A 25,522-nucleotide genomic window follows, 5' to 3' on the forward strand; every position below is an offset into this window, starting at 1 on the left:
TGTAAAGCCTATATAAAGGCATCAATTGGAGCTCCATTAGAGAGGCTAGATCCATTAGAGAGTAGTAGTGGTAGAGAGCTCTCTCTCTCTTAGTTTTTCTTTCTTTGAATTTAAATCTTGGATTGAGAAGTGAAGGAATTCTGTTTCCCTCTCGGTCTAAGATCTCTCTTGGTTCTTCTTCTGCAAACTTTCAAGTGAATTGTGATTTGAATCAAAGTTTTCTTCATTGCTTTCATCTTTAATTTTCCCGCATCTTGTTTGCTGTTGGATCAAGGAAGGGATTGAGATCTAGACTTGTTTTCTAGTCTCCTCCACCCCTGAGATCTTCAACTTTCCTTTAGCTATTGAAATTGAGCTGCATTTTACTTTCTGTTTCATTCCTCTTCAATTTCCTTTCTGTTTTGATCTTGAGAGCAAGTGAGCTCTTGGCTTTCTTTCTGTTTTTACTACTTCATTGAAATTGTTAGTTTCTCTTTATGAATTAAAAATTGATCTAAGTCTTCTTGCTGGTTTCCTCTTCTGCTACGTTTACTTTTCTGCAATTTCCTTTCCTGCATTCTACACTTTCACATTTCTGTCCACATTGAGCTTGATTTAATTTCCTGCACATTTACATTTTCTGCAATTTAAATTTCTAGTTGCTTAATCTATTGCCTTCTTTAACTTCCAGCACCCAACCCCCTTTACTTTTCATGTAATTTGCTTTTCTTGCAATTTAAGTTTCAGCTATTTTATTTTCTTGCTCTTTAAGTTTCAATGCAATTTACTTTCTGCACTTTATAATTCCTGCAAATTTACTTTCTGTTGGCTACAATTTCAATCAATTCCAGTTCAATGTTAGCTTGACTAAACTAATTACCCACTAAAGTTGCTTGATCCATCAATCCCTGTGGGATCGACCTTACTCTTGTGAGTTATTACTACTTGATGCGACCCGGTATACTTGCCGGTTGGATTTGTGTGTTGGAAATTCGTTTTTCCACAAAAACACCATCAATCATGTTCTTGTGTGCGAATGAATATCTTAGAATAAGAATAAGCATGAACTGAATGGAAGAACAATAGTACTTTGCATTAATGCTCGAGGAACAGCAGAGCTCCACACCTTAATCTATGGTGTGTAGAAACTCTACCGTTGAAAATACATAAGTGAAAAATAGGGTAGGCATGGCCGTGAGGCCGGACCTAATGTCTAAGGACTATCAATGATCAAAGATGTTCCCAAAAGCTCATCCAAAGATGTGAGTACAATAGTAAAAAGTTCTATTTATGCTAAACTAGTTACTAGGGTAACAAAAATGAGTAAATGATGCAGAAATCCACTTCCGAGCCCACTTGGTGTGTGCTTGGGCTAAGCATTGAAAATTTCACGTGTAGAGGTCTTCCTTGGAGTTAAACGCCAATTTGTAACTTGTTTCTGGCATTTAACTCTACTTTGCAACTTGTTTCTGACGTTTAACGCCAGAATAGGGCAAAAAACTAGCGTTAAACGCTAGTTTGCGTCATCTAAACTCGAGCAAAGTATGGACTATTATATTGTTAGAAAGCACTAGATGTCTACTTTCCAACGCAATTGAGAGCGCGCCATTTAGACTCTTGTAGCTCCAAAAAATTCCATTTCGAGTGCAGGGAGGTCAGAATCCAACAGCATCAGCAGTCCTTTGTCAGCCTCTGAATCAGATTTTTGCTCAGGTCCCTCAATTTCAGCCAGAAAATACCTGAAATCACAGAAAAATACACACACCTAGTAAAGTCCAGAAATGTGAATTTTGCATAAAAACTAATAAAAATATACTAAAAACTAACTAAATCATACTAAAAACTATGCAAAAACAATGCCAAAAAGTGTATAAATTATCCGCTCATCACTTGCTAAGTGGTATTTACTAGTTTCCTCACTCTCTGATATTCTAATAACAATTAATATATTCTATACTCCCCGCATCATGCAAATTTTCTCATCGGGTAAGTTTGTGCCTTGCCTCACTTCAATGCCGTGTGTGAGTTATCTTTAAGTAGTTCTTTTGTTTAATGCTTCATTATTTATAGGAAGGAGGCAGCGAGCCTCCCATGGGTTCAATGGGATGGGCCATTGACGAGCATTTTGGCTCTTTCGAAAAATTGGTACAGAAGGTGAACGCGGAGGGTGCTGCCTTACAAGGGTCTGGATGGGTGGTATGTTTTACTAATTTTGTTATGTCCATGTAGATCATTAGAGCTCTATGTTTCAGTTATTATTTTATTTATTTGAATTATCCTGTTTTCGCTCCATTTAAGTTGTATTGCTTTGCCAGTGGCTCAGTCTAGACAAAGAGTTTAAAAAACTTGTAGTTGAAACCACTGCGAATCAGGTAATCTGTCCCTTCTAACTTTCTTGGTTAATCTTGGGTTTCTACTACATATTCTGCAAATGCTGATATTGCTTACTAATTGCTATGGTGAAAAGTGTATATTAGAGAAGATGTTTGTCACAGCTCCACACGTTTTTCTTTTTAATTTTTTTCACTTTCTCGTTATTTTGAGCTGCTGTTATCCATGCATATCCCTATGTTTTGCAGGACCCACTGGTTACAAAGGGACCAAGATTGGTTCCATTGCTTGGAATAGATGTTTAGGAGCATGCATATTACTTACAGGTAAAATTTCGGGCTTGGTTGTTAACTGGTGATGGCATGATTGTTGTAATGACATTATTGAAGGCATGTTTTTCTTTTCAGTGTGATGGTTATGATTTATGAAATGTTGTGTTAGCAGAATTTTCAAAGTTTCAAAGATTTCAAAATACCTTTCCTTGTATAAAAGTTGTTATTATCATTTTCCTTATATGCTGATAAGTGGCTGAGAAAATTTGCTTCCTTTCTTAATATATTCTTGATGATTTCATTGATTGAGACGTCTCTTCATTATAAGATGAAACTAAATGAGTAAATGACCCTTTTCTCATAGGAAGCTAGAGTTTTACTAGGAAGCCTTGAATATCAGAAGGGTAATTTTGAAGCAGCACTTCATGTATTTGAAGGAATAGACATTGTAGCTGTTGCTCCAAAGACGAAAATTTCTATATCCCTTATTCCTGCTGCACTTTATTCTTTTTTATTATGTTTTCAAATTATATTTTTGTTGTAAGAATTGAATCAAGAGAGTGAGATTTCATCGCCAAAAGAGTTAGAAAGTAGGTCTTCTGGAGCAAGCAATAGAGCAGCATGAAATATGATGGAGATTTTATATATTAAGAGTTACATGTTATGACGTTTATAGTTGAAAAATTATTTTATGTTTGATACTTTGTATAAGAGTTATTACTTTTAATTTCCAATACTAAAAAATCATATATTATGTTTAATACTTTATTTATGAGTTATATAATATTTTGTTTATAGATTATGATTTCTAATAATAAATATTATTTGTTTAACACGATAAAAACGAGGGTAAAAATTGCATTTTTAAACAGTAAAAAAGTGTCATTGTTAGGGTTAAAACGGCAGTTCAAAAATGACATTTTAACCAACCAAAAGTCACTCTGTAAGGGTAAAAATGGCAATTCAAAAATACCGTTTTAACCGACTAAAATGCCACTGTTAGAGTAAAAACGGCGGTTCAAAAATACCATTTTAACTGACTAAAATGCCATTCTGTGAGGGTAATAATGACGGTTTAAACTGCTATTTTAACCAACTCCTAAACTGCCGTTTTAACCTGGAAATAACGGTGGTTTGAACCGCCGTTTTAACTTGGAAATAATGGTAGTTTGAACCGCTATTTTAACCCAGCAGAAAACCGCCGTTTTAAACTTAGAAAATTGTGGCGGTTTTCAACCGCTGTAATAACCAAAATGGCAGTTCAAACTGCCGTAATTACCCCAAAAAATTGCTGTTTTTACCTAAATTTTTTATAGTGTACACTGTGTCACATCAGAATTTTTTGTTAAATCTAACGAAGTGAATTCAACAGAAGAATAAATTTGTCCACATTTTAAAAAGATCATAAACATAAATATATTTTTCAATCTTTGAGAATTAAAATATTCACAAAAAAAAAAAAAAATCAGGAGCTATATGTCCTCTATACTCTTATGTAAAAAAATGAGCCTATCTCTACTTTCTCTTATTTATTATTTTCTTCGATCCTCCTAGTTAATTCATTCATTCATATCCTTCTCTCTCCACTCCTAGTGTTCCTTTACTTTTCCTTCTCATACATAGTCTTCCTTGACTTTTCTTTCTCAAAGTTCCAGCCTTCCAAATTGACGTCTCTCTCTCTTTCTGAAACCACACTCCATACAGGTCAATTCCAACTTCATACCTTCACCAAACCCTTCTGCGATCCTTTCTCTACCTTCTCCCCCGCGCTTATATATTTCCCGCATATCCACACACACATACTCCCTTAAAATAAACCAAAAGAAGTTCCAAAAACAAACCAAATAATATATTTTAATCAACAGTATGTATGACCAATATAATATCTAATATAATAAGTAAAATAAAAATAATTATCCTTGCTTTCTTTTTCCACTTCTTTTAAACAATATTATCCATATTTTTTTTTCCTTTTTCCACCTTACACAGTTTTCTGTTTATTTTGCTTTCATACACGTCGATGGCTGGTTTGGATTTACAAACAGCATCACTCTTGGTTCAAAACCTTCACAGACCAGAATTACACCTTCAACAACAACACCATTATCACCGCTCCCAACAACAACAACATGAACAAACTGAAAATCGTGCAGCTGTACCACAATTCTCAAGTGAAGATGATGATAGCAGCCAAGGCGACGGAACGGGACGCGGAAGCAGTGGCTTTGAGCTCGTCTCCGCCGGCAGAGTCCGCCGTTCCAGGGGCCGTCCGCGAGGCTCGAAGAACAAGCCAAAACCGCCAGTGGTAATCACAAGAGAGAGCTCCAACACGCATAACGCTCATATCCTCGAAGTCGCGAGTGGCTCCGACGTCTTCGACAGCGTTGCCACCTACGCGGGGCTCCGCCAGCGCGGTATCTGCATCTTGAGCGGCAATGGAACCGTCACCAACGTCACCATCCAGGACCCCGCAGCGCCCGGCTCTGTTGTCACGCTCCATGGAAGGTTCGAGATACTGTCTCTCTCTGGCTCATTCCTGCCGCCGCCTGCTCCGCCCGGCGCGACGAGCCTCAGTATATACCTCGCCAGCGGGAAGGGACAGGTCATCGGAGGAAAAGTAGCCGGAAAGCTGATTGCGGCGGGGCCGGTGATGGTCATCGCCTCGTCCTTCACCAACGTGGCGTACGAGCGGCTGCCGTTGGACCAGGACGACGAACAGGAGCTCCAAATTCAGGCTCCGCCTCTACCGGCGGTTGCTCAGGGCTCCGCAGGCGGTTGCGGCGTGGGAAACGGCGCTTTTCTGGATCCTTCTTCTGGTTTGCCGTTCTTCAATTTTCCGCTTGGTATGCATCAGAATGTTCAGTTGCCTGTGGACGGTTACTTTTCAGGTCAACGCGCTATCCTTTAAGGGTACCAAGCCTTATTTCCTATTGTTATTACTATAAATGAATCTAATCTAATGTCACCGTTTCAAATAGATGGCTTCTAAATAATGACCAAGCTATTATTGAGGAACATCTGTAATTATAGTGAAAGTGATCTTACTTTAGTAATGTGCTGCTTCTTCTAATTCTTTTTGGCTTCCAGTTTTTAGTTGTTTATGGATGGAGATGAATATTGTTCAAAGTTTCAGTGCTGTACTTTTTTCAGTAGATCTACAACATAGTGACTGTGTTTTGTTTTGGACTTTTTTTTTGGTAATATCAATATTTAAAGTTTATTTTATATAATATAATATTTATAATTTCGTACATATTACATCTATAATTATATATTTATTATAATTATAAATTTATTTTAATAATAATTAATATTAAATAAAATAATTTTAAACGGTTTGGATTTTTTTTATTATCTCTAAACATTATTATTTGTTTTCATCGGTCGGAAGTTCACTTGTTGATTAGTTCGCCAGTTCTATAGTGGCATAAGGAATGATGTCTAAGGACGGTTATAGATTGACCTATCAGTGTGACACATGACAAATAAATTTTGAAGGTAAATTTGTTTAATTAACAGGGAAAATCAGAATGGTGCGGTAACTCATTAATGGTTACCGTGAGGGTAAAATTGGAAAGTGGATGCCAAAAATAGGATCTTGTAGTGTGGACTGTTGAGTAGGACGACAAAAGCATGAAAAATGAAACATTATTAGCTCAAAAAATAATGGGAGAAACCAGAAAAGAATGGTTGTAACGAAATCTTCAAAACAGAGTGGAAAATAAAAGAAAAAAAACACCTTTCTTGATGATTATTTTAGTAAGAAAAAGATTGACATCAAATTATTTAAAACACAACTGAAGATGACGTAAAATCAAGCTATGAAATAATAAATAATATAAATAAATTATTTTAAAATATTTTTATAATTTTGGAAATTTATAATACAAATTTATTTTTTAAATAAATTATAAAAAAATGAACTAATTTCACATAATTTATTAGATATGCTGTGTGTTCATACCTTGGATCGAGCTGTAAGGTCCGAGTTGGACGAAGACAAGGGACCGACCTCTCTAAAGGCCGGCCCACTAAAAAAGAACTCTCACCAAAGAGCTCGGAAGATCCTCGCAGAAGTCCGCAGAGGCCCAATAAAAGGACCACCGACTGCTTGGAGGCGGTTGGTCCAAAGATACGATCTCACCCACAAAAGATAAGATAAAATAAACAAACTTATTTCAAAGAAAGATCGTCAAGCACTACTATAAATACACTGGAGCACCTAGGTATAACTCATACTCCAATTCTACGAAAAACCTACCTAAAGCCCGAACTGACTTAAGCATCGGAGTCTCCTACAGGTACCACAACCCCCCGGTGAATCGAGAACCAGCAGCGCCTCCCACTCCAAACAAAGTCGGGCATGGCAGCCTCGGTCAAGACCAGAAGATCTCGTTCGAGATCGAACTCCCAGTTTCAGGTAACCCACGGAACATTGGCGCTGTTGCCGGAGAACTTGGAAGTCATCCCATCATCATGGAAGACAACCCTCCTACCAACGACCTCACCTCCGGATTAGAAGAAGGAACGCCAATGAAGAACAGGATGCTACACTGACCTCCCCGAACGACGCACACCACTCCAAGGGAGACAAGTAACCCCAGAGCGCAGAAATCTTAGATGCCATCCACGAACAGCAGGATTGCCTCAAACAACTCGAGCAAGAAGCCGAACGGCAACGAGAAGCTGAGCGAGATCTCTGGAGAGAAACAAGACGGCGTCGGAAACTAGAAGAAAAACTCCTAAAACTCGAAGCCGACCTGAAAGCTAAAACCGCTCGCTCCGATCGCGAAACTAGCCCCCATAAAGACCAAGACCCATTAACGAAAGAAATCATGAAAGCCAAGGTCCCAAAAGACTTCAAAGCTCCCGACATGAACTCATATGATGGCACGTCTGACCCAAGCCATCACCTCAGCAACTTTAGGAGTCGGATGTATCTCACGAATGCCTCAGATGCAACCCGTTGCAAGGCCTTCCCGACCACCCTAACAAAAATGGCAATAAAGTGGTTCGACAGCTTGCCCCCAAGATCAATCACAAGCTTCGACCAATTCGCCAAAAATTTTCTAGCCAGGTTCTCCATACAAAAGGACAAAGCCAAACACGCTCCAAGCCTGCTAGGAATCAAACAGGGACACCGGAAAAGTCTCTGCAGCTATATGGAAAGATTCAATAAAGCATGCCTCGACATACAGAACCTTCCCACAGAAGCAGCCATCATGGGACTCATCAATGGTCTACGTGAGGGGCCCTTCAGCCACTCCATATCTAAGAAACACCCCACATCCCTAAATGAAGTGCAAGAACGGGCTGAGAAATACATCAACATGGAGGAAAACTTCGGATTAGGAGAAACCTCTAAAGCCGAATTTTCCTATCCACCTTGGGACAAAGACAATGAGTCAAAGAAAAAGGAAGACCAATCCACAGAGAAACCCAGGAAATACCATAACTATACCCCTCTTCGGGTATCCTTAGTAAACGTCTACCGGGAAATATGCAACAACGAAAAGATCCCACCTCCTCGCCCAATCAAACACAAAGGGGGGCGGAGAGTCGGACCGAATACTGTGAATACCACCGGATCTATAGACACCCCACTAATGAATGCTACGACTTGAAGAATGTCAAAGAAAAATTGGCCCGAGAAGGAAGACTAGATCGGTTTCTCGCAAACAGAACGGATGAACCAAAAAAGAGAAGGAGGGATGAAGAGGGTGGACGGGCTGAACATCCCCCTCACACCCTAGAATGGCACGTCCACATAATCAACAGAGGATTCGCAGGAGGGGGAATCTCCAAATCATCCCGCAAAAGACACCTTAAAGAAGTATACCATGTCGGAAAAGAGGATAAACCATCTGACCTCCCCACTATCACCTTCACCAAAGAAGACACCACGGGCATCATTCTTGGGCATGATGACCCCGAGGTCATTACCATCATACTAGCTAATGCCAATCTCCACCGAACACTGGTCGATCAGGGAAGCTCAGCGGACATCCTATTCAAATCCGCTTTTGACAAGCTTGGACTACAAGACAAGGAGCTCAAAGCATATCCCAACAGCCTGTTCGGGCTATGAGACGCTCCGATCCATCCCCTCGGATACATCCCACTACACACGACCTTCGAAAAAGGAACCCAGTCCAAAACACTGAGCATAGATTACATCGTGGTAGACGTGAACTCCGCATATAACACCCTTATAGGACGGACGACCCTAAATCAGCTCACCGCAGTAGTCTCCACTCCACACCTATGCATGAAGTTCCCAACCCCGGAAGGGATAGCCACCATAAAACGAGACCAAAATGTCGCGCGACGATATTATAACGAAAGTCTGAACCTTAAAGGTGACCCCAGAGGAAAGGAAAACAATACCATTGAACTCGGGGGAACCCGGGCTCGCGAAGAATTTCGTCCTCAAGCAGAAGGCGAGACCGAAGAGGTCCAAATCGGAGACACCAGAGATAAAACAATAAACATCGGTGCAAACTGATGGTTTGAAAATTGCATTGGTTAGGAATTTTTCTTATAGAAAGAAGAATTTCGTTCTAAGCATAGCTCCAAACCAACAAACAACTCTCACATCAAATTAAATTTGGTTGTCACAAGTAACAAACTTCAAATAAGAATTAACCGAAGTATTTAAACTCCGGGTCGTCTCACAAGGGATTGCAATGAAATGTTCTATTATTGGCTATGAAGGAACAAAGGGGTTTGGTTGAAAAAGGGCAAGAAAGTAAATGAACAATTAACTAAGAAAAGAAAGGAAAGATACTCTTGGCTAAACATAGGTAATTGAGATCACTATCCTTGTCTACAAACCATATATTGACAATTATGAGGAACCAAACTCATTAAGTCTACATCCAAAAGCTTTAAGTACGTAATATCTACTCCTAAGCTTAAGGTACGTCAAATGGCTTGATCAACATCAGCCCATAAGTCCCAACCTAGCTACTAATGGACTTAGTAGTAGGCTAGAGTCAATGGTTCTCAAATTGATCACCAAGGATTCTCAAACCACCAATTCATTGGGACCCAATAACTCAAGATCACTCAATTCCCTTAGCCTAGGCCAAGAGTGGAGAAAACTACTCAAAAATTAAGGGAAGCATTCTATCAAACATTTAAAGTGCAATAAAAGTAAACATCACCAATTGCAAGAATTAACAAGACCTATAATCATCATGAGCAAGAAATCAACAATATCAATGAAAACAAACATCAAAGAGAGCATGGAAACATAAAATTGCATTAAAAGAAAAGGAAATCTAACAAGGGTCCATCAACATAAAAGAGTGTAAAATAAGAAATTAACAAGAGAAACTAGGGAATTAAGGCATTAACATAAGAAATTGTAGAAGAGACAATATGAAATCAAGAAATTACACTTAGATCCAAGAGAAATTAACCTAATCCTAACCTAATTCTAGAGAGAAGAGGAAGTTTCTCTCTCTAGAAAACTAACTAAAGGCTCATCATGACTAACTAAGTGCTCCCCCTTTTGCTCTAGGTTGAATTCTGCATGAAATAGCTTCAGGAGTGAGTTGGATTGGGCCTGGGCAGCTCAGAAATCGCTCCGTTTGGCAATTTCTCTATCCATGACGCGTACGCGTCGCCATGCGATGACACTTTTGTGCGCGCGTGCCTTGTACACGTCCGCGTCCATTGAAGTCTTCCCAATTCTTGTTTTCTCATGCATTCTCCACTTTGTATGCTTTTCTCTTCACTTCTTCCATCCAATACCTGCCTTATGAACCTGAAATCACTAACAAACACATCAAGGCATCAAATGGAATTAAGGTGAGTTAAAATCACCAATTTAAGGTCCTAAAAAGCATGTTTTCACATTTAAGCACAAATCAAGGGAGAGTTACAAAACCATGCTATTTCATTGAATAAATGTGGGAAAAGGGTGATAAAATCCCCTAAATTAAGCACAAGATAAACCACAAAATTGGAGTTTATCAAACCTCTCCACACTTAAACTAAGCATGTCCTCATGCTAAATTCAAGAAAAAGGCAAAAGGGTATCAACATTTATTCAATGTAAAATATCTAAATGTAACTATCTATATAAATGCAAAGACTTGGTCAAAACAAATCAACTTCCAAGGAAACATATGTAAGTATAAGGGCTAGAGCAATAGGAATCAACTCAAGCCAAACCAAACCCACAATAGCATTGGATTATCAAATTAAATTCACAAACTTGCAAGAAGAAGAGTAATTGGTGCACGAAATTGTGATCTCTACTTTTCACAACTCAAACAATCCCCGGTAATGGCTCCAAAAACTTGGTGCTCAATACCATGGTCTAAACATAATTTCACAACTTCGCACAACTAACCAGCAAGTGCACTGGGTCGTCCAAGTAATAAACCTTACGTGAGTAAGGGTCGATCCCACGGAGATTGTTGGTATGAAGCAAGCAATGGTCACCTTGTAAATCTCAGTAAGGCAGATTCAAATGGTTATGGATGATATATGAATAAAGCATAAAATAAAGATAGCGATACTTATGTAATTCATTGGTGAGAATTTCAGATAAGCGTATGGAGATGCTTTGTTCTTTCCGTCTCTCTGCTTTCCTACTGTCTTCATCCAATCCTTCTTACTCCTTTCCATAGCAAGCTGTATGTTGGGCATCACCGTTGTCAGTGGCTACAGTCCCGTCCTCTCAGTGAAAATGTTCAACGCGCTCTGTCACAGCACGGCTAATCATCTGTCGGTTCTCAATCAGATTGGAATAGAATCCATTGATTCTTTTGCGTCTGTCACTAATGCCCAGCCTTTAGGAGTTTGAAGCTCGTCACAGTCATTCAATCATTGAATCCTACTCAGAATACCACATACAAGGTTTAGACCTTCCGGATTCTCTTGAATGCCGCCATCAATTCTAGCTTATACCACGAAGATTTCGATTAAGGGATCCAAGAGATATCCACTCAATCTAAGGTAGAACAGAGGTGGTTTTCAGGCACACGTTCATAGGCGAGAATGATGATGAGTGTCACGGATCATCACATTCATCAAGTTGAGGAACAAGTGATATCTTAGAACAAAAATAAGCCGAATTGAATAGAAGAACAATAGTAATTGCATTGATACTCGAGGTACAGCAGAGCTCCACACCTTAATCTATGGTGTGTAGAAACTCCACCGTTAAAAATACATAAGAACAAGGTCTAGGCATGGCCGTGAGGCCAACCCCCAAATGATCTAAGAACTAAACATCCAAAGATGATCCTAAGATCTAAAAATGATCAAAAAATATAAAATACAATAGTAAAAGGTCCTATTTCTAGAGAACTAGTAGCTTAGGGTTTACAAAGATGAATAAATGACATAAAAATCCACTTTTGGGCCCACTTGGTGTGTGCTTGGGCTGAGCATTGAAGCTTTCATGAGGATGTCTCCCTCTATGTCAATTCCAACTGAATAACAGAGGTGACAAATGAGATGAGGGAAGGCTAACCTTGCCAAGGTAGAGGACTTGTCCGCCACCTTATAAAGTTCTTGGGCTATAGCCTCATGAACTTCTACTTCCTCTCCAATAATCATGATGCTATGAATCATGATGGCCCGGTCTATAGTAACTTCGGACCGGTTGCTAGTGGGAATGATTGAGCGTTGGATAAACTCCAACCATCCCCTAGCCACGGGCTTGAGGTCATGCCTTCTCAGTTGAATCGGCTTCCCTCTTGAATCTCTCTTCCATTGGGCGCCCTCTTCACAAATGTCTATGAGGACTTGGTCCAACCTTTGATCAAAGTTGACCCTTCTAGTGTAAGGGTGTTCATCTCTTTGCATCATGGGCAAGTTGAATGCCAACCTTACATTTTCCGAACTAAAATCTAAGCATTTCCCCCGAACCATTGTAAGCCAATTCTTTGGGTCCGGGTTCACACTTTGATCATGGTTCTTGGTGATCCATGCATTGGCATAGAACTCTTGAACCATTAAGATTCTGACTTGTTGAATGGGATTGGTAAGAACTTCCCAACCTCTTCTTCGGATCTCATGTTTGATCTCCGGATATTCACTCTTTTTGAGTTTGAAAGGGACCTCGGGGATTACCTTCTTCATGGCCACAACTTCATAGAAGTGGTCTTGATGCACCCTTGAGATGAATCTCTCCATCTCCCATGACTCGGAGGTGGAAGCTTTTGCCTTCCCTTTCCTCTTTCTAGAGGTTTCTCCGGCCTTAGATGTCATAAATGGTTATGAAAAAACAAAAAGCAATGCTTTTACCACACTAAACTTAGAAGGTTTGCTCGTCCTCAAGCAAAAGAAGAAAGAGGAGAGTAGAAGAAGAAGAAATGAAGGAGATGGAGGTGGCTTTGTGGTTCGGCCAAAGGGAGAGAAGTAGTGTTTAGGTTGTGTGAAAATGAGGTGGTGAAGATGGGTTTATATAGGAGTGGAGAGGGGTGTATGGTTCGGCCATTATGGGTGGATTTGGGAGGGAAAGTGGTTTGAATTTGAATGGTGAGGTAGATGGGGTTTTATGAAGGATGGATGTGAGTGGTGAAGAGAATAGTGGGCTTTGATAGGTGAGGGTTTTTGGGGAAGAGGTGTTGAGGTGATTGGTGAATGGGTGAAGAAGAGAGAGAGTGGTGTGGTAGGTGGGGATCCTGTGGGGTCCACAGATCCTGAGGTGTCAAGGAAAATTTATCCCTGCACCAAGTGGCGAGTAAAAATGCTCTTTAGGCCAATTTTGGCGTTAAACGCCGGGCTGGTGCCCATTTCTGGTGTTTAACGCCAGCTTCTTGCCCTTTCCTGGCGTTTAACGCCAGTCTGGTGCCCCTTTCTGGCATTAAACGCCCAGAATGGTGCCAGACTGGGCGTTAAACGCCTATTTGCTGCCCTTACTGGCGTTTAAACGCCAGCAAGGTTTTCCTCCAGGGTGTGCTATTTTTCTTTCTGTTTTTCATTCTGTTTTTGCTTTTTCAATTGATTTTGTGACTTTCCATGATTATCAACCTACAGAAAACATAAAATAACAAAGGAAAATAGATAAATATAACATTGGGTTGCCTTCCAACAAGCGCTTCTTTAATGTCAGTAGCTTGACAGTGGGCTCTCATGGAGCCTTACAGATACTCAGAGCAATGTTGGAACCTCCCAACACCAAACTTAGAGTTTGACTGTGGGGGTTCAACACCAAACTTAGAAGTTGGTTGTGGCCTCCCAACACCAAACTTAGAGTTTGACTGTGGGGGCTCTGTTTGACTCTGTTTTGAGAGAAGCTCTTCATGCTTCCTTTCCATGGTAACAGAGGGATATCCTTGAGCCTTAAACACAAAGGATTCTTCATTCACTTGAATGATCAATTCTCCTCTGTCAACATCAATCACAACCTTTGCTGTGGCTAGGAAGGGTCTGCCAAGGATGATGGATTCATCCATGCACTTCCCAGTCTCTAGGACTATAAAATCAGCATGGATGTAATGGTCTTCAACCTTTACCAGAACATCCTCTACAAGTTCATAGGCTTGTTTTCTTGAATTGTCTGCCATCTCTAGTGAGATTCTTGCAGCTTGTACCTCAAAGATCCCTAGCTTCTCTGTTACGGAGAGAGGCATGAGGTTTATACTTGATCCTAAGTCACACAGAGCCTTCTTAAAGGTCATGGTGCCTATGGTACAAGGTATTGAAAACTTTCCAGGATCCTGTCTCTTTTGAGGTAGTCTCTGCCTAGACAAGTCATCCAGTTCTTTGGTGAGCAAAGGAGGTTCATCCTCCCAAGTCTCATTACCAAATAACTTGTCATTTAGCTTCATGATTGCTCCAAGGTATTTAGCAACTTGCTCTTCAATGACATCTTCATCCTCTTCAGAGGAAGAATACTCTTCAGAGCTCATGAATGGCAGAAGTAAATCCAATGGAATCTCTATGGTCTCATTATGAGCCTCAGATTCCCATGGTTCCTCATTAGAGAACTCATTGGAGGTCAGTGGACGTCCATTGAGGTTTTCCTCAGTGGCGCTCACTGCCTCTTCCTCCTCTCCAAATTTGGCCATGTTGATGGCCTTGCACTCTCCTTTTGGATTCTCTTCTGTATTGCTTGGAAGAGTACTAGGAGGGAGTTCAGTAACTTTCTTACTCAGCTGACCCACTTGTGCCTCCAAATTCCAAATGGAGGACCTTGTTTCAGTCATGAAATTTTGAGTGGTTATGATTAGATCAGAGACCATAGTTGCTAAGTCAGAGTGGCTCTGCTTAGAATTCTCTGTCTGTTGCTGAGAAGATGATGGAAAAGGCTTACCATTGCTAAACCTGTTTCTTCCACCATTATTGTTGTTGAAACCTTGTTGAGGTCTCTGTTGATCCTTCCATGAGAGATTTGGATGATTTCTCCATGAAGAATTATAGGTGTTTCCATAGGGTTCTCCTATGTAATTCACCTCTTCTATTGAAGGGTTCTCAGGATCATATGCTTCTTCTTCAGATGAAGCATCCTTAGTACTGCCTGATGCAGCTTGCATTCCAGACAGACTTTGAGAAATCAAATTGACTTGCTGAGTCAATATTTTGTTCTGAGCCAATATGGCATTCAGAGTATCAATCTCAAGAACTCCTTTCTTTTGATTCGTCCAATTGTTCACAGGATTCCTTTCAGAAGTGTACATGAATTGGTTATTTACAACCATTTCAATGAGTTCTTGAGCTTCTGTAGGCGTCTTCTTCAGATGAAGAGATCCTTCAGCAGAGCTGTCCAATGACATCTTGGACAGTTCAGACAGACCATCATAGAAGATACCTATGATGCTCCATTCAGAAAGCATGTCAGAAGGACACTTTCTGATCAATTGTTTGTATCTTTCCCAAGCTTCATAGAGGGATTCACCTTCCTTCTGTCTGAAGGTTTGGACTTCCACTCTAAGCTTACTCAATTTTTGAGGTGGAAAGAACTTTGCCAAGAAGGCATTGACTAGCTTTTCCCAAGAGTTCAGGCTTTCTTTAGGTTGTGAGTCCAACCATATCCTAGCTCTGTCTCTTACAGCAAAAGGGAATAGCATAAGTCTGTAGACATCAGGGTCAACCCCATTTGTCTTGACAGTGTCACAGATTTGCAAGAATTTAGCTAAAATCTGATGAGGATCTTCCAATGGAAGTCCATGGAACTTGCAATTCTGTTGCATTAGAGAAACTAATTGAGGCTTAAGCTCAAAGTTGTTTGCTCCAATGGCAGGGATAGAGATGCTTCTCCCATAGAAGTCGGGAGTAGGTGCAGTAAAGTCACCCAGCACCTTCCTTGCATTGTTGGCATTGTTGTTGTTTTCGGCTGCCATGGGTTCTTCTTTTTTGAAGATTTCTGTTAGGTCCTCTATAGAGAGTTGTGCCTTAGCTTCTCTTAGCTTTCACTTCAAGGTCCTTTCAGGTTCAGGGTCAGCCTCAACAAGAATAATTTTGTCTTTGCTTCTACTCATATGAAAGAGAAGAGAACAAGAAAATATGGAATCCTCTATGTCATGGTATAGAGATTCTCTAAGGTGTCAGAGGAAAAGAAAAATAGAAGAAAGAGGTAGAAGAATTCGAACTTATCAAGAAAGATAGAGTTCGAATTGTGCATTGAGGAGGAGTGTTAGTCCATAAATAGAAGGATGTAAAAAGAGGGGAAGAAATTTTCGAAAATAAATTAAAAAGATTTTAAAAACATTTTGAAAAATTGAAGAATGATTTTCGAAAAATATGATTGGGAAAGAAATAAAGTGATTTTTGAAAAAGATTTTGAAATCAGAAATAAAAAAGATTTGATTGAAAACTATTTTGAAAAAGATGTGATTAAGAAGATATGATTGAAAAGTTATGATTGAAAAATAATTTGAAAAGATTTGATTTTGAAAATTAATGACTTGGCTAACAAGAAAGATATGATTCAGACATTAAACCTTTCTCAACAGAAAAGGCAACATACTTGAAATGTTGAATCAAATCCTTAATTGTTAGCAAGTATTTTTGAAAATGGAAAGAAATTGATTTTAAAAATATATGATTGAAAAGATATGATTTGAAAAAGATTTGAATTTGAAAAAATTTTGAAAACTTGAAAAAAAATTTGCATTAAAAACAAAATCTTCCCTCTTGTGCCATCCTGGCGTTAAACGCCCAGAATGGTATCCATTCTGGCGTTTAACGCCCAAAACACTACCCTTTTGGGCGTTAAACGCCCAGCCAGGTACCCTGGCGGCGTTTAAACGCCAGTTTTCCTTCTTCACTGGGCGTTTTGAACGCCCAGCATTTTCTGTGTAATTCCTCTGCTGTATGTTCTGAATCTTCAATTCTCTGTATTATTGACTTGAAAAGACACAATTAAAATTTTTTTTTGGATTTTTAATAATGAGGAATAATCAAAATGCAACTAAAATCAAATGACAATGCATGCAAGACACCAAACTTAGCAGTTTGTATACTATTGACACTAACAAAATGAGAATGCATATGAGAAACAACAAAACACTCAAGTCAAGCGAATTTAAAGATCAGAGCAAGGAAATCATCAAGAACAACTTGAAGATTAATTAAGACACATGAATGAATGCAAGAAGAACAGAAACATGCAATGGACACCAAACTTAAAATGAGACACTAGACTCAAACAAGAAATATTTTTGGTTTTTATGATTTTGTAATTTTTTTTTGGGTTTTCGAAAATTATATGGAAAAAGAAAATAAAGATATCAAAATTCTTAATGAGAATTCCAGGAATCATGCAATGTTAGTCTAAAGCTTCAGTCTAAAGAAATTAGACATGGCTATCCAAGCTTCAGCAGGACATTACATTCAAGAGCTAAATTGATGAGAATCAATCAGCTTTGGTGATGATAAGAACATCACCTTGAAACACTAGAATTCATTCTTAAGAACTTTGAAGAAAAATACCCAATCTAAGCAACAAGATGAACCGTCAGTTGTCCAAACTCAAACAATCTCCGGTAACGGCCAAAAACTTGGTGCACGAAATTGTGATCTCTACTTTTCACAACTCAAACAATCCCCGGTAATGGCTCCAAAAACTTGGTGCTCAATACCATGGTCTAAACATAATTTCACAACTTTGCACAACTAACTAGCAAGTGCACTGGGTCGTCCAAGTAATAAACCTTACGCGAGTAAGGGTCGATCCCACGGAGATTGTTGGTATGAAGCAAGCTATGGTCACCTTGTAAATCTCAGTCAGGCAGATTCAAATGGTTATGGATGATATATGAATAAAGCATAAAATAAAGATAGAGATACTTATGTAATTCATTGGTGAGAATTTCAGATAAGCGTATAGAGATGCTTTGTTCCTTCCGTCTCTCTGCTTTCCTACTGTCTTCATCCAATCCTTCTTACTCCTTTCCATGGCAAGCTGTATGTTGGGCATCACCGTTGTCAGTGGCTACAGTCCCGTCCTCTCAGTGAAAATGTTTAACGCGCTCTGTCACAGCACAGCTAATCATCTGTCGGTTCTCAATCAGGTTGGAATAGAATCCATTGATTCTTTTACGTCTGTCACTAACGCCCAGTCTTCAGGAGTTTGAAGCTCGTCGCAGTCATTCAATCATTGAATCCTACTCAGAATACCACAGACAAGGTTTAGACCTTCCGGATTCTCTTGAATGCCGCCATCAATTCTAGCTTATACCACGAAGATTCCGATTAAGGGATCCAAGAGATATCCACTCAATCTAAGGTAGAACAGAGGTGGTTGTCAAGCACACGTTCATAGGCGAGAATGATGATGAGTGTCACGGATCATCACATTCATCAAGTTGAGGAACAAGTGATATCTTAGAACAAAAATAAGCCGAATTGAATAGAAGAACAATAGTAATTGCATTGATACTCGAGGTACAGCAGAGCTCCACACCTTAATCTATGGGGTGTAGAAACTCCACCGTTGAAAATACATAAGAACAAGGTCTAGGCATGGCCGTGAGGCCAGCCCCCAAATGATCTAAGAACTAAATGTCTAAAGATGATCCTAAGATCTAAAAATGATCAAAAGATATAAAATACAATAGCAAAAGGTCCTATTTGTAGAGAACTAGTAGCTTAGGGTTTACAAAGATGAGTAAATGACATAAAAATCAACTTCCGGGCCCACTTGGTGTGTGCTTGGGCTGAGCATTAAAGCTTTCACGTGTAGAGACTTTTCTTGGAGTTAAACGCCAGCTTTTGTGCCAGTTTGGGCGTTTAACTCCCATTCTTGTGCCAGTTCCGGCGTTTAACGCCGGGCAGTTTTGAGCTGATTTGGAACGCCGGTTTGGGCCATCAAATCTCCGGCAAAGTATGGACTATTATACATTGATGGAAAGCCCAGGATGTCTACTTTCTAACGCCGTTGAGAACGCGCCAATTGGGCTTCTGTAGCTCCAGAAAATTCACTTCGAGTGCAGGGAGGTCAGAATCCAACAGCATCTGCAGTCCTTTTCAGCCTCTAAATTAGATTTTTGCTCAGGTCCCTCAATTTCAGCCAGAAAATACCTGAAATTACAGAAAAACACACAAACTCATAGTAAAGTCCATAAAAGTGAATTTTAACTAAAAACTAATAAAAATATAATAAAATCTAACTAAAACATACTAAAAACATACTAAAAACAATGCCAAAAAGCGTATAAATTATCCGCTCATCAGTAATCATGGTGGAAACATGTAATTGAGCAATCAAACCCTCACCGGATGTGTATCCGCTCTAGTCACTCAAGTGTTTAGGGGTTGATTCACTCCGTTCTCTCCTAATCATGCTTTCCAAGATTTATTCTTCATCTAACAATCAACAATCATTCAATGCGTGCATACAATCATCATGAGGGCTTTCCATAAGGTTGTAATGGGCTTAGGGTCAAGGTAAGGTCATATATGGTTAAGTGGACTAAAATTTGAATCCTTGATTAGCCTAGACTTTCCACCTAACCTATATAATAGCTTGTACAATTAACTGCTAACCTAACTACCCATTCTTCACTTCTCACACACTCATGTATTTCCTCTTCATTTACAACACTTATGCATTGATTTTATTGAACTTCACTTTGGGTATTTTCATCCCCTTTTTATTGCTTTTCTTCTTTTTCTTTCTTTTCAATTTTTTTGACATGGATATGTACAAAAACATCAATGCATAAGGTCACCATATTTAATCTATACATGAGTATGCACCTAATTCCCAAATATGGAGATATAAAATACACCCTTTTATCCCAACCAATGTTCACAAATCTCCCCAAACTTGAATAATAAACACTTATCACTAGTCTAAGCTAATCAAAAATCCAAACAAGGGACTTTTATTGTTTTTCGCTTTAGGCTTGTAATGTGCTACAATAAAGAACAATTGGGTTAAGCATAGGCTCAAATTTGGTTAACAATGGAGAGTAAAAGGTAGGCTATTTAGGTAAGTGAGCTAATGAAACAATGGCCTCAATCATATAAGTGCATGTATGCAAAGAATGATGGACATATAGAATTAAACAAATCAAAGATCACAATCATAGAAAGAGAATAATTACACACAAGAAGGAATATAAGTGGTTATAAAATGTAACTACACCAATAGGCTCAAATCTCGCGAGCTTGTGTTCTTTGCTCAAAACATGATCCACAAAGTGTATGATTCAAGCAAGTTCAAAAAATTTTTTTTTTCAATCAATTGGGGTGGGTGGTGCCCTATAAATGAGTTACTTGGAAAATTTCATCATTTTGACTAAGCTTATTAATGCAATGTTGTGATTGAGAATTTTCACAAATTCTTTAGTTTACCCTTTTTTTTCTCTTTTCAAAACAAATCTCATATGAAAGAAAGGGTTAACTAAGTTTCAATAATCCAAAACATTTTTCTAATCACAACCAAAAGCTAAGACAACTATATGACTACAAAAAATTTTGGTAAAAAAGGCGGTATTTTTTGGAATTTACGGCGGTTTGAACCACCATTATTACCAAGAATGGCGGTTTTGTAAAGCAACGTAATTCTGGACGCCATTCTGGTTATTACGGCGATTTTTTAAAAACTGCCACAATTCCCTGGGTTAAAATGGTGGTTCCAAACCGCCGTTACTTCCATGGATAAAATGGTGGTTTTTGGATAGGTTAAAACGACGATTTTTGGATAGGTTAAAATGGTGGTTTGAATCGCCATTATTACCCTGACCGAATGACATTTTAGTTGATTAAAACGACATTTTTAAACCGCCATTTTTACCCTAACAGTAGAGTTTTGGTTGGTTAAAATGGCATTTTGAACCGCCGTTTTACCTTGACAGTGACATTTTTTATCGTTTAAAAAAGTAGTTTTTACCGACATTTTTATCGCGTTAAATAAATAATTTTGTGATTAAAATTTCACAATAACAAAAAATCATAATCCATAAATGAAATATTATAACTGATGAGCGGATAATTTATACGCTTTTTGGCATTGTTTTTAGGTAGTTTTTAGTAGGATCTAGCTACTTTTAGAGATGTTTTCATTAGTTTTTATGTAAAATTCACATTTCTGGACTTTACTATGAGTTTGTGTATTTTTCTGTGATTTCAGGTATTTTCTGGCTGAAATTTAGGGACCTGAGCAAAAATCTGATTTAGGCTGACAAAGGACTGCTGATGTTGTTGGATTCTGACCTTCCTGCACTCGAAATAACTTTTCTTGAGCTCCAGAACTCCAAATGGCGCGCTCTTAACGGCGTTGAAAAGTAGACATCCAGAACTTTCTAGCAATATATAATAGTCTATACTTTATTTGATATTAGACGACGTAAACTGGCGTTCAACGTCAGTTTCATGCTGCATTCTGGAGTAAAACGCCAAAAACACGTCACAAACCAGAGTTAAACGCCAAAAACATGTTACAACTTGGCGTTTAACTCCAAGCGAAGCCTCTGCACGTGTATAGCTCAAGCTCAGCCCAAGCACACACCAAGTGGGCCCCGGAAGTGGATTTCTACATCAATTATTTATCCCTGTAAACCCTAGTAGCTAGTTTAGTATAAATAGAACTTTTTACTATTGTACTAAGTGTCTAGTCTTTTGACCATTCGGTCTTTTGATCATTCAGGGGGGCTGGCCATTTGGCCATGCTTGGACCATCACTTATGTATTTTCAACGGTGGAGTTTCTACACACCATAGATTAAGGTGTGGAGCTCTATTGTACCTCGAGTTTTAATGCAAAGTACTACTATCTTTTATTCAATTCAGCTTGTTCTTATTCTAAGATATTCGTTGCACTTCAACATGACGAATGTGATGATCCGTGACACTAATCATTCTCACCTATAAATACGTGATTGACAACCACTTCCGTTCTACCTCAGAACGAACGAATATCTCTTGGATTCCTTAATCAAAATCTTCTTCGTGGTATAAGCTAGAATTATTGGCGGCCATTCTTGAGAATCCGGAAAATCTAAACCTTGTCTGTGGTATTCCGAGTAGGATTCAGGGATTGAATGACTGTGACGAGCTTCAAACTCGCGATGGTTGGGCGTGGTGACAGACGCAAAAGAATCAATGGATTCTATTCCGACATGATCTAGAACCGACAGATGATTAGCCATGCTGTGACAGAGCATTTGGACCATTTTCACTGAGAGGATGGGATGTAGCCATTGACAACGGTGATGCACTACATACAGCTTGCCATGGAAAGGAGTATGAAGGATTGAAAGAAGGTAGTAGGAAAGAAGAGATTCAACAGGGACAAAGCATCTCCATACACTTATCTGAAATTCCCACCAATGATTTACATAAGTATCTCTATCTTTATTTTATGCTTTATTTATTATTAATTTCGAAAACCTTTATAACCATTATAATCCGCCTAACTAAGATTTACAAGATGACCATAGCTTGCTTCATACCAACAATCTCTGTGGGATCGACCCTTACTCACCTAAGGTATTACTTGGATGACCCAGTGCACTTGCTGGTTAGTTGTGTGGAGTTGTGACAAAGTGTGATTCACATTTGAGAGCGCTACCAAGTTTTTGGCGCCATTGTTGATGATCTCAATTTCGTGCACCAATAACTCATAAACAAAGTATTAATATAATATATAATTTTTTATTATTGGAAATTAAAAGTAACAACTTTTATACAAAAACTTGTCTTACTAAACTTACCAAAATACAAGCATTACAATAACTACTAATTAGTCAAATCTACCATCTAGTTCCTTAAACTATGAATATACAAGACAAATAGCTTAGCTAAGTGATGATGAATAAGATTTGAAGGCCAAAACTTTCCTCCTTTTGTAATTAGCTTTAAGACAAGCCTGCCTTAGTTTCTTGGTTTCTTGTGTGAGTTCCATCCCGGGACTTGCTCCAACATCTTTGTTTCTTGCTCCAATAGAAAGTAAACTATATGCAATAAAATTTACTCACAATGTAGTAAGGGATGACAAAGTCCCTATTGAGGAAGGTAATTGACCACTCAAGTTGTTATTTGACAAATCCCTGAAGCATAGCACATGATTTTCAATACTCAATACCAATATGATTCAACACAATCTTTTTACATAGAAATCAAACTCCGATACAAATAACACTTTAGATTTATCCAGTTAAAAGGTTAAAGCGTAGCTAACATTTTGCGGAGAAGAAGAGTTAGCGAGAAAGAAAGCGTATTTAACAAAACACTCAAGACACAACAAATATAAATATTTTACTGATTCTTTTCAAGTATTTGCATTTTGCACGATCTAGTACCACAATGCATTAGCATTACACAAATAAATATGAAAGCATGTGTATATAGGAGCACTCTACCTTAACTTCTTTAAGCCATAAATTCTTCAATTCTGGGTCACCAAGAATAGTTGAAACTATAAGTGCTCCATGAACAGGTGGATTACTGTACATTGGTCTAGCAAGTAGCTGCAATTGACTTTTTACTGCCACAGATTGTTTCTCATCTTCACAAAGCACGCTGCAAGCAACTTAAGAATGAGTTCCATCATTTGATGAATGTCATTGAAAGGCAATATAAGGTTTTAAGATTAAGAATTTTCAATGTTTAAACACATTTTAAACGATTCCATTTTTATAGAAAATGAAATATATTAAATAATGTTCTTTTAGTGAATTACCATGTTGGTAATTCCATTGGTCATCTGAAATAAACTTGAACCAATTGAGGATACAAAATCATAATAATCATGTCAAAGCTTGTGCCTTAATTATTATGACTCTGCTTCAAGCAGAAAGCTAAGAAGGAAGCCAAAATTTATGAAAGCTGAAATACGAAAATTAATTTAACAAGAAACTTAAATTGAAGCCATGTCAAAGAAAGGAAAATGACATTTAACCTGAAACAAGAAAAGGGTCAATAATCCAAATCAGAACAAACAATTAAAGCCCGCAATGTTATATACCATTATAAACTGTTTACCAATTTACCTTGATGAGGGACGAGATTTCTCACCATTGTTCTTCTGAAAGATCTACTCCAGTAGGACTGTGAGCACAAGCATGAAGCAGAAAGAATGAACCATCTGCTGCATTCTGTATAAAAAGTAACAGTTCTAAGAGGTTAAAAGTATAAATTACTAGCAACATTTGATCTAAAAGTTGACCAAGAAAGAAAAATCTGAAGAATGAAGGTATTATACCTTTATGATAACAAAACCTTTTATCCTGAGAGAGACCTAAAATATCAGAACGAAAGAAAAATTTCCAAGTACATTTGTAAATATGCATATGGCAAAAAGATGACTAATTACTATGTCCATGATAAAAAAAATTCAGATGTGAAAAAGATATAGATGCATAAAATCAAGATATAGATGTGTAGTTAGTTTGGTTTGAATCCATTATTTTTCTTTTCTTTAAATGCTTGCTTGGTGTTGCAGGTCAGATGTGAACAATGAAATTTAAACTCATCAAGACCATACTACCTCACACATATAATGCAAATCCTTCAATACTACTAAAGCAATCCAAGTGACTTTGTAGTACAAATTGATCACATACGCACATTATTGTTTACTTTGATGAATCTTGAATCATGCATATCATCTATTATAATTCTTCTAATAATCAAGATAGATGCATAAAATTAAGACATGTATGTGTTATTGATCTGAATTCTTCTAAAGTTATAGCTATATATATGTGATGTCTGTGTGTGCGTCTAAAGCTATATATATGTGATGCCTGGACCTCTATCACTTATGTATTTTCAACGGTGGAGTTTCTACACACCATAGATTAAGGGTGTGGAGCTCTGCTGTTCCTCGAGTATTAATGCAATTACTACTGTTTTCTATTCAATTCATGCCTATTCTTATTCTAAGATATTCATTCGCACTTCAACCTGATGAATGTGATGATCCGTAACACTGATCACCATTCTCACTTATGAACGTGTGCCTGACAAACACTTCCATTCTACCTGCAAAAGTTAGAGTGTGTATCTCTTGGATTCTTGGTCCACGACGCATGGTTGCCTCTCCTAACAACAGAGCCTTCCATTCCGTGAGATCAGAGTCTTCGTGGTATAAGCTAGAATCCATTGGCAGTATTCTTGAGATCTGGAAAGTCTAAACCTTGTCTGTGGTATTCTGAGTAGGTTCTGGGATGGGATGACTGTGACGAGCTTCAAACTCGCAACTGTAGGGCGTGGTGACAGACGCAAAAGGATAGTACATCCTATTCCTACATGATCGAGAACCAACAACTGATTAGCCATGCGGGAAACCGTAGAGGACCTTTTTCACTGAGAGGATGGGAAGTAGCCATTGACAACGATGACGCCCTACATACAGCTTGCCATAGAAAGGAGTATGAAGGATTGGATGAAGGCAGTAGGAAAGCAGAGATTCAAGAGGGATAAAGCATCCCCATACACTTATCTGAAATTCCCACCAATGATTTACATAAGTATCTCTATCTTTATTTTACGTTCTATTTATATTTTAATTATTAAAACTCCATA

The 25,522-nt window shown here is 38.4% G+C and overlaps 2 protein-coding genes, 1 non-coding gene and 1 pseudogene across 3 annotated transcripts; all 4 read left to right on the forward strand.

Moving 5' to 3' along the window:
- Positions 1-1,205: 1,205 nt before the first annotated feature.
- On the forward strand, positions 1,206-2,738 carry LOC130976899 (superoxide dismutase [Mn], mitochondrial-like; annotated as a pseudogene).
- Positions 2,739-4,320: 1,582 nt separating this feature from the next.
- Positions 4,321-5,835, forward strand: LOC130935010 (AT-hook motif nuclear-localized protein 23-like). The gene has a single exon (XM_057864582.1). The coding sequence runs from the start codon at positions 4,603-4,605 to the stop codon at positions 5,488-5,490; it is 888 nt and encodes a 295-aa protein (XP_057720565.1). The 5' UTR covers positions 4,321-4,602; the 3' UTR covers positions 5,491-5,835.
- Positions 5,836-7,579: 1,744 nt separating this feature from the next.
- Positions 7,580-8,206, forward strand: LOC130976910 (uncharacterized). The gene has a single exon (XM_057901866.1). The coding sequence runs from the start codon at positions 7,580-7,582 to the stop codon at positions 8,204-8,206; it is 627 nt and encodes a 208-aa protein (XP_057757849.1).
- Positions 8,207-15,376: 7,170 nt separating this feature from the next.
- On the forward strand, positions 15,377-15,484 carry LOC130950032 (small nucleolar RNA R71). Its single transcript, XR_009073509.1, has one exon. It is a non-coding gene; the product is annotated as a small nucleolar RNA R71 (small nucleolar RNA).
- The last annotated feature ends 10,038 nt before the right edge of the window (positions 15,485-25,522 follow it).

Source organism: Arachis stenosperma, chromosome 1, assembly GCF_014773155.1.
Source record: "Arachis stenosperma cultivar V10309 chromosome 1, arast.V10309.gnm1.PFL2, whole genome shotgun sequence".
In the NCBI taxonomy this organism is placed as follows: Eukaryota; Viridiplantae; Streptophyta; class Magnoliopsida; order Fabales; family Fabaceae; genus Arachis; species Arachis stenosperma.

What these genes read in the sequence shown, in the direction of transcription:
- LOC130976910 (XM_057901866.1), top strand. Translation starts at nt 7,580, where the DNA reads ATGGCAATAAAGTGGTTCGACAGCTTGCCCCCAAGATCAATCACAAGC.
- LOC130935010 (XM_057864582.1), top strand. Translation starts at nt 4,603, where the DNA reads ATGGCTGGTTTGGATTTACAAACAGCATCACTCTTGGTTCAAAACCTT.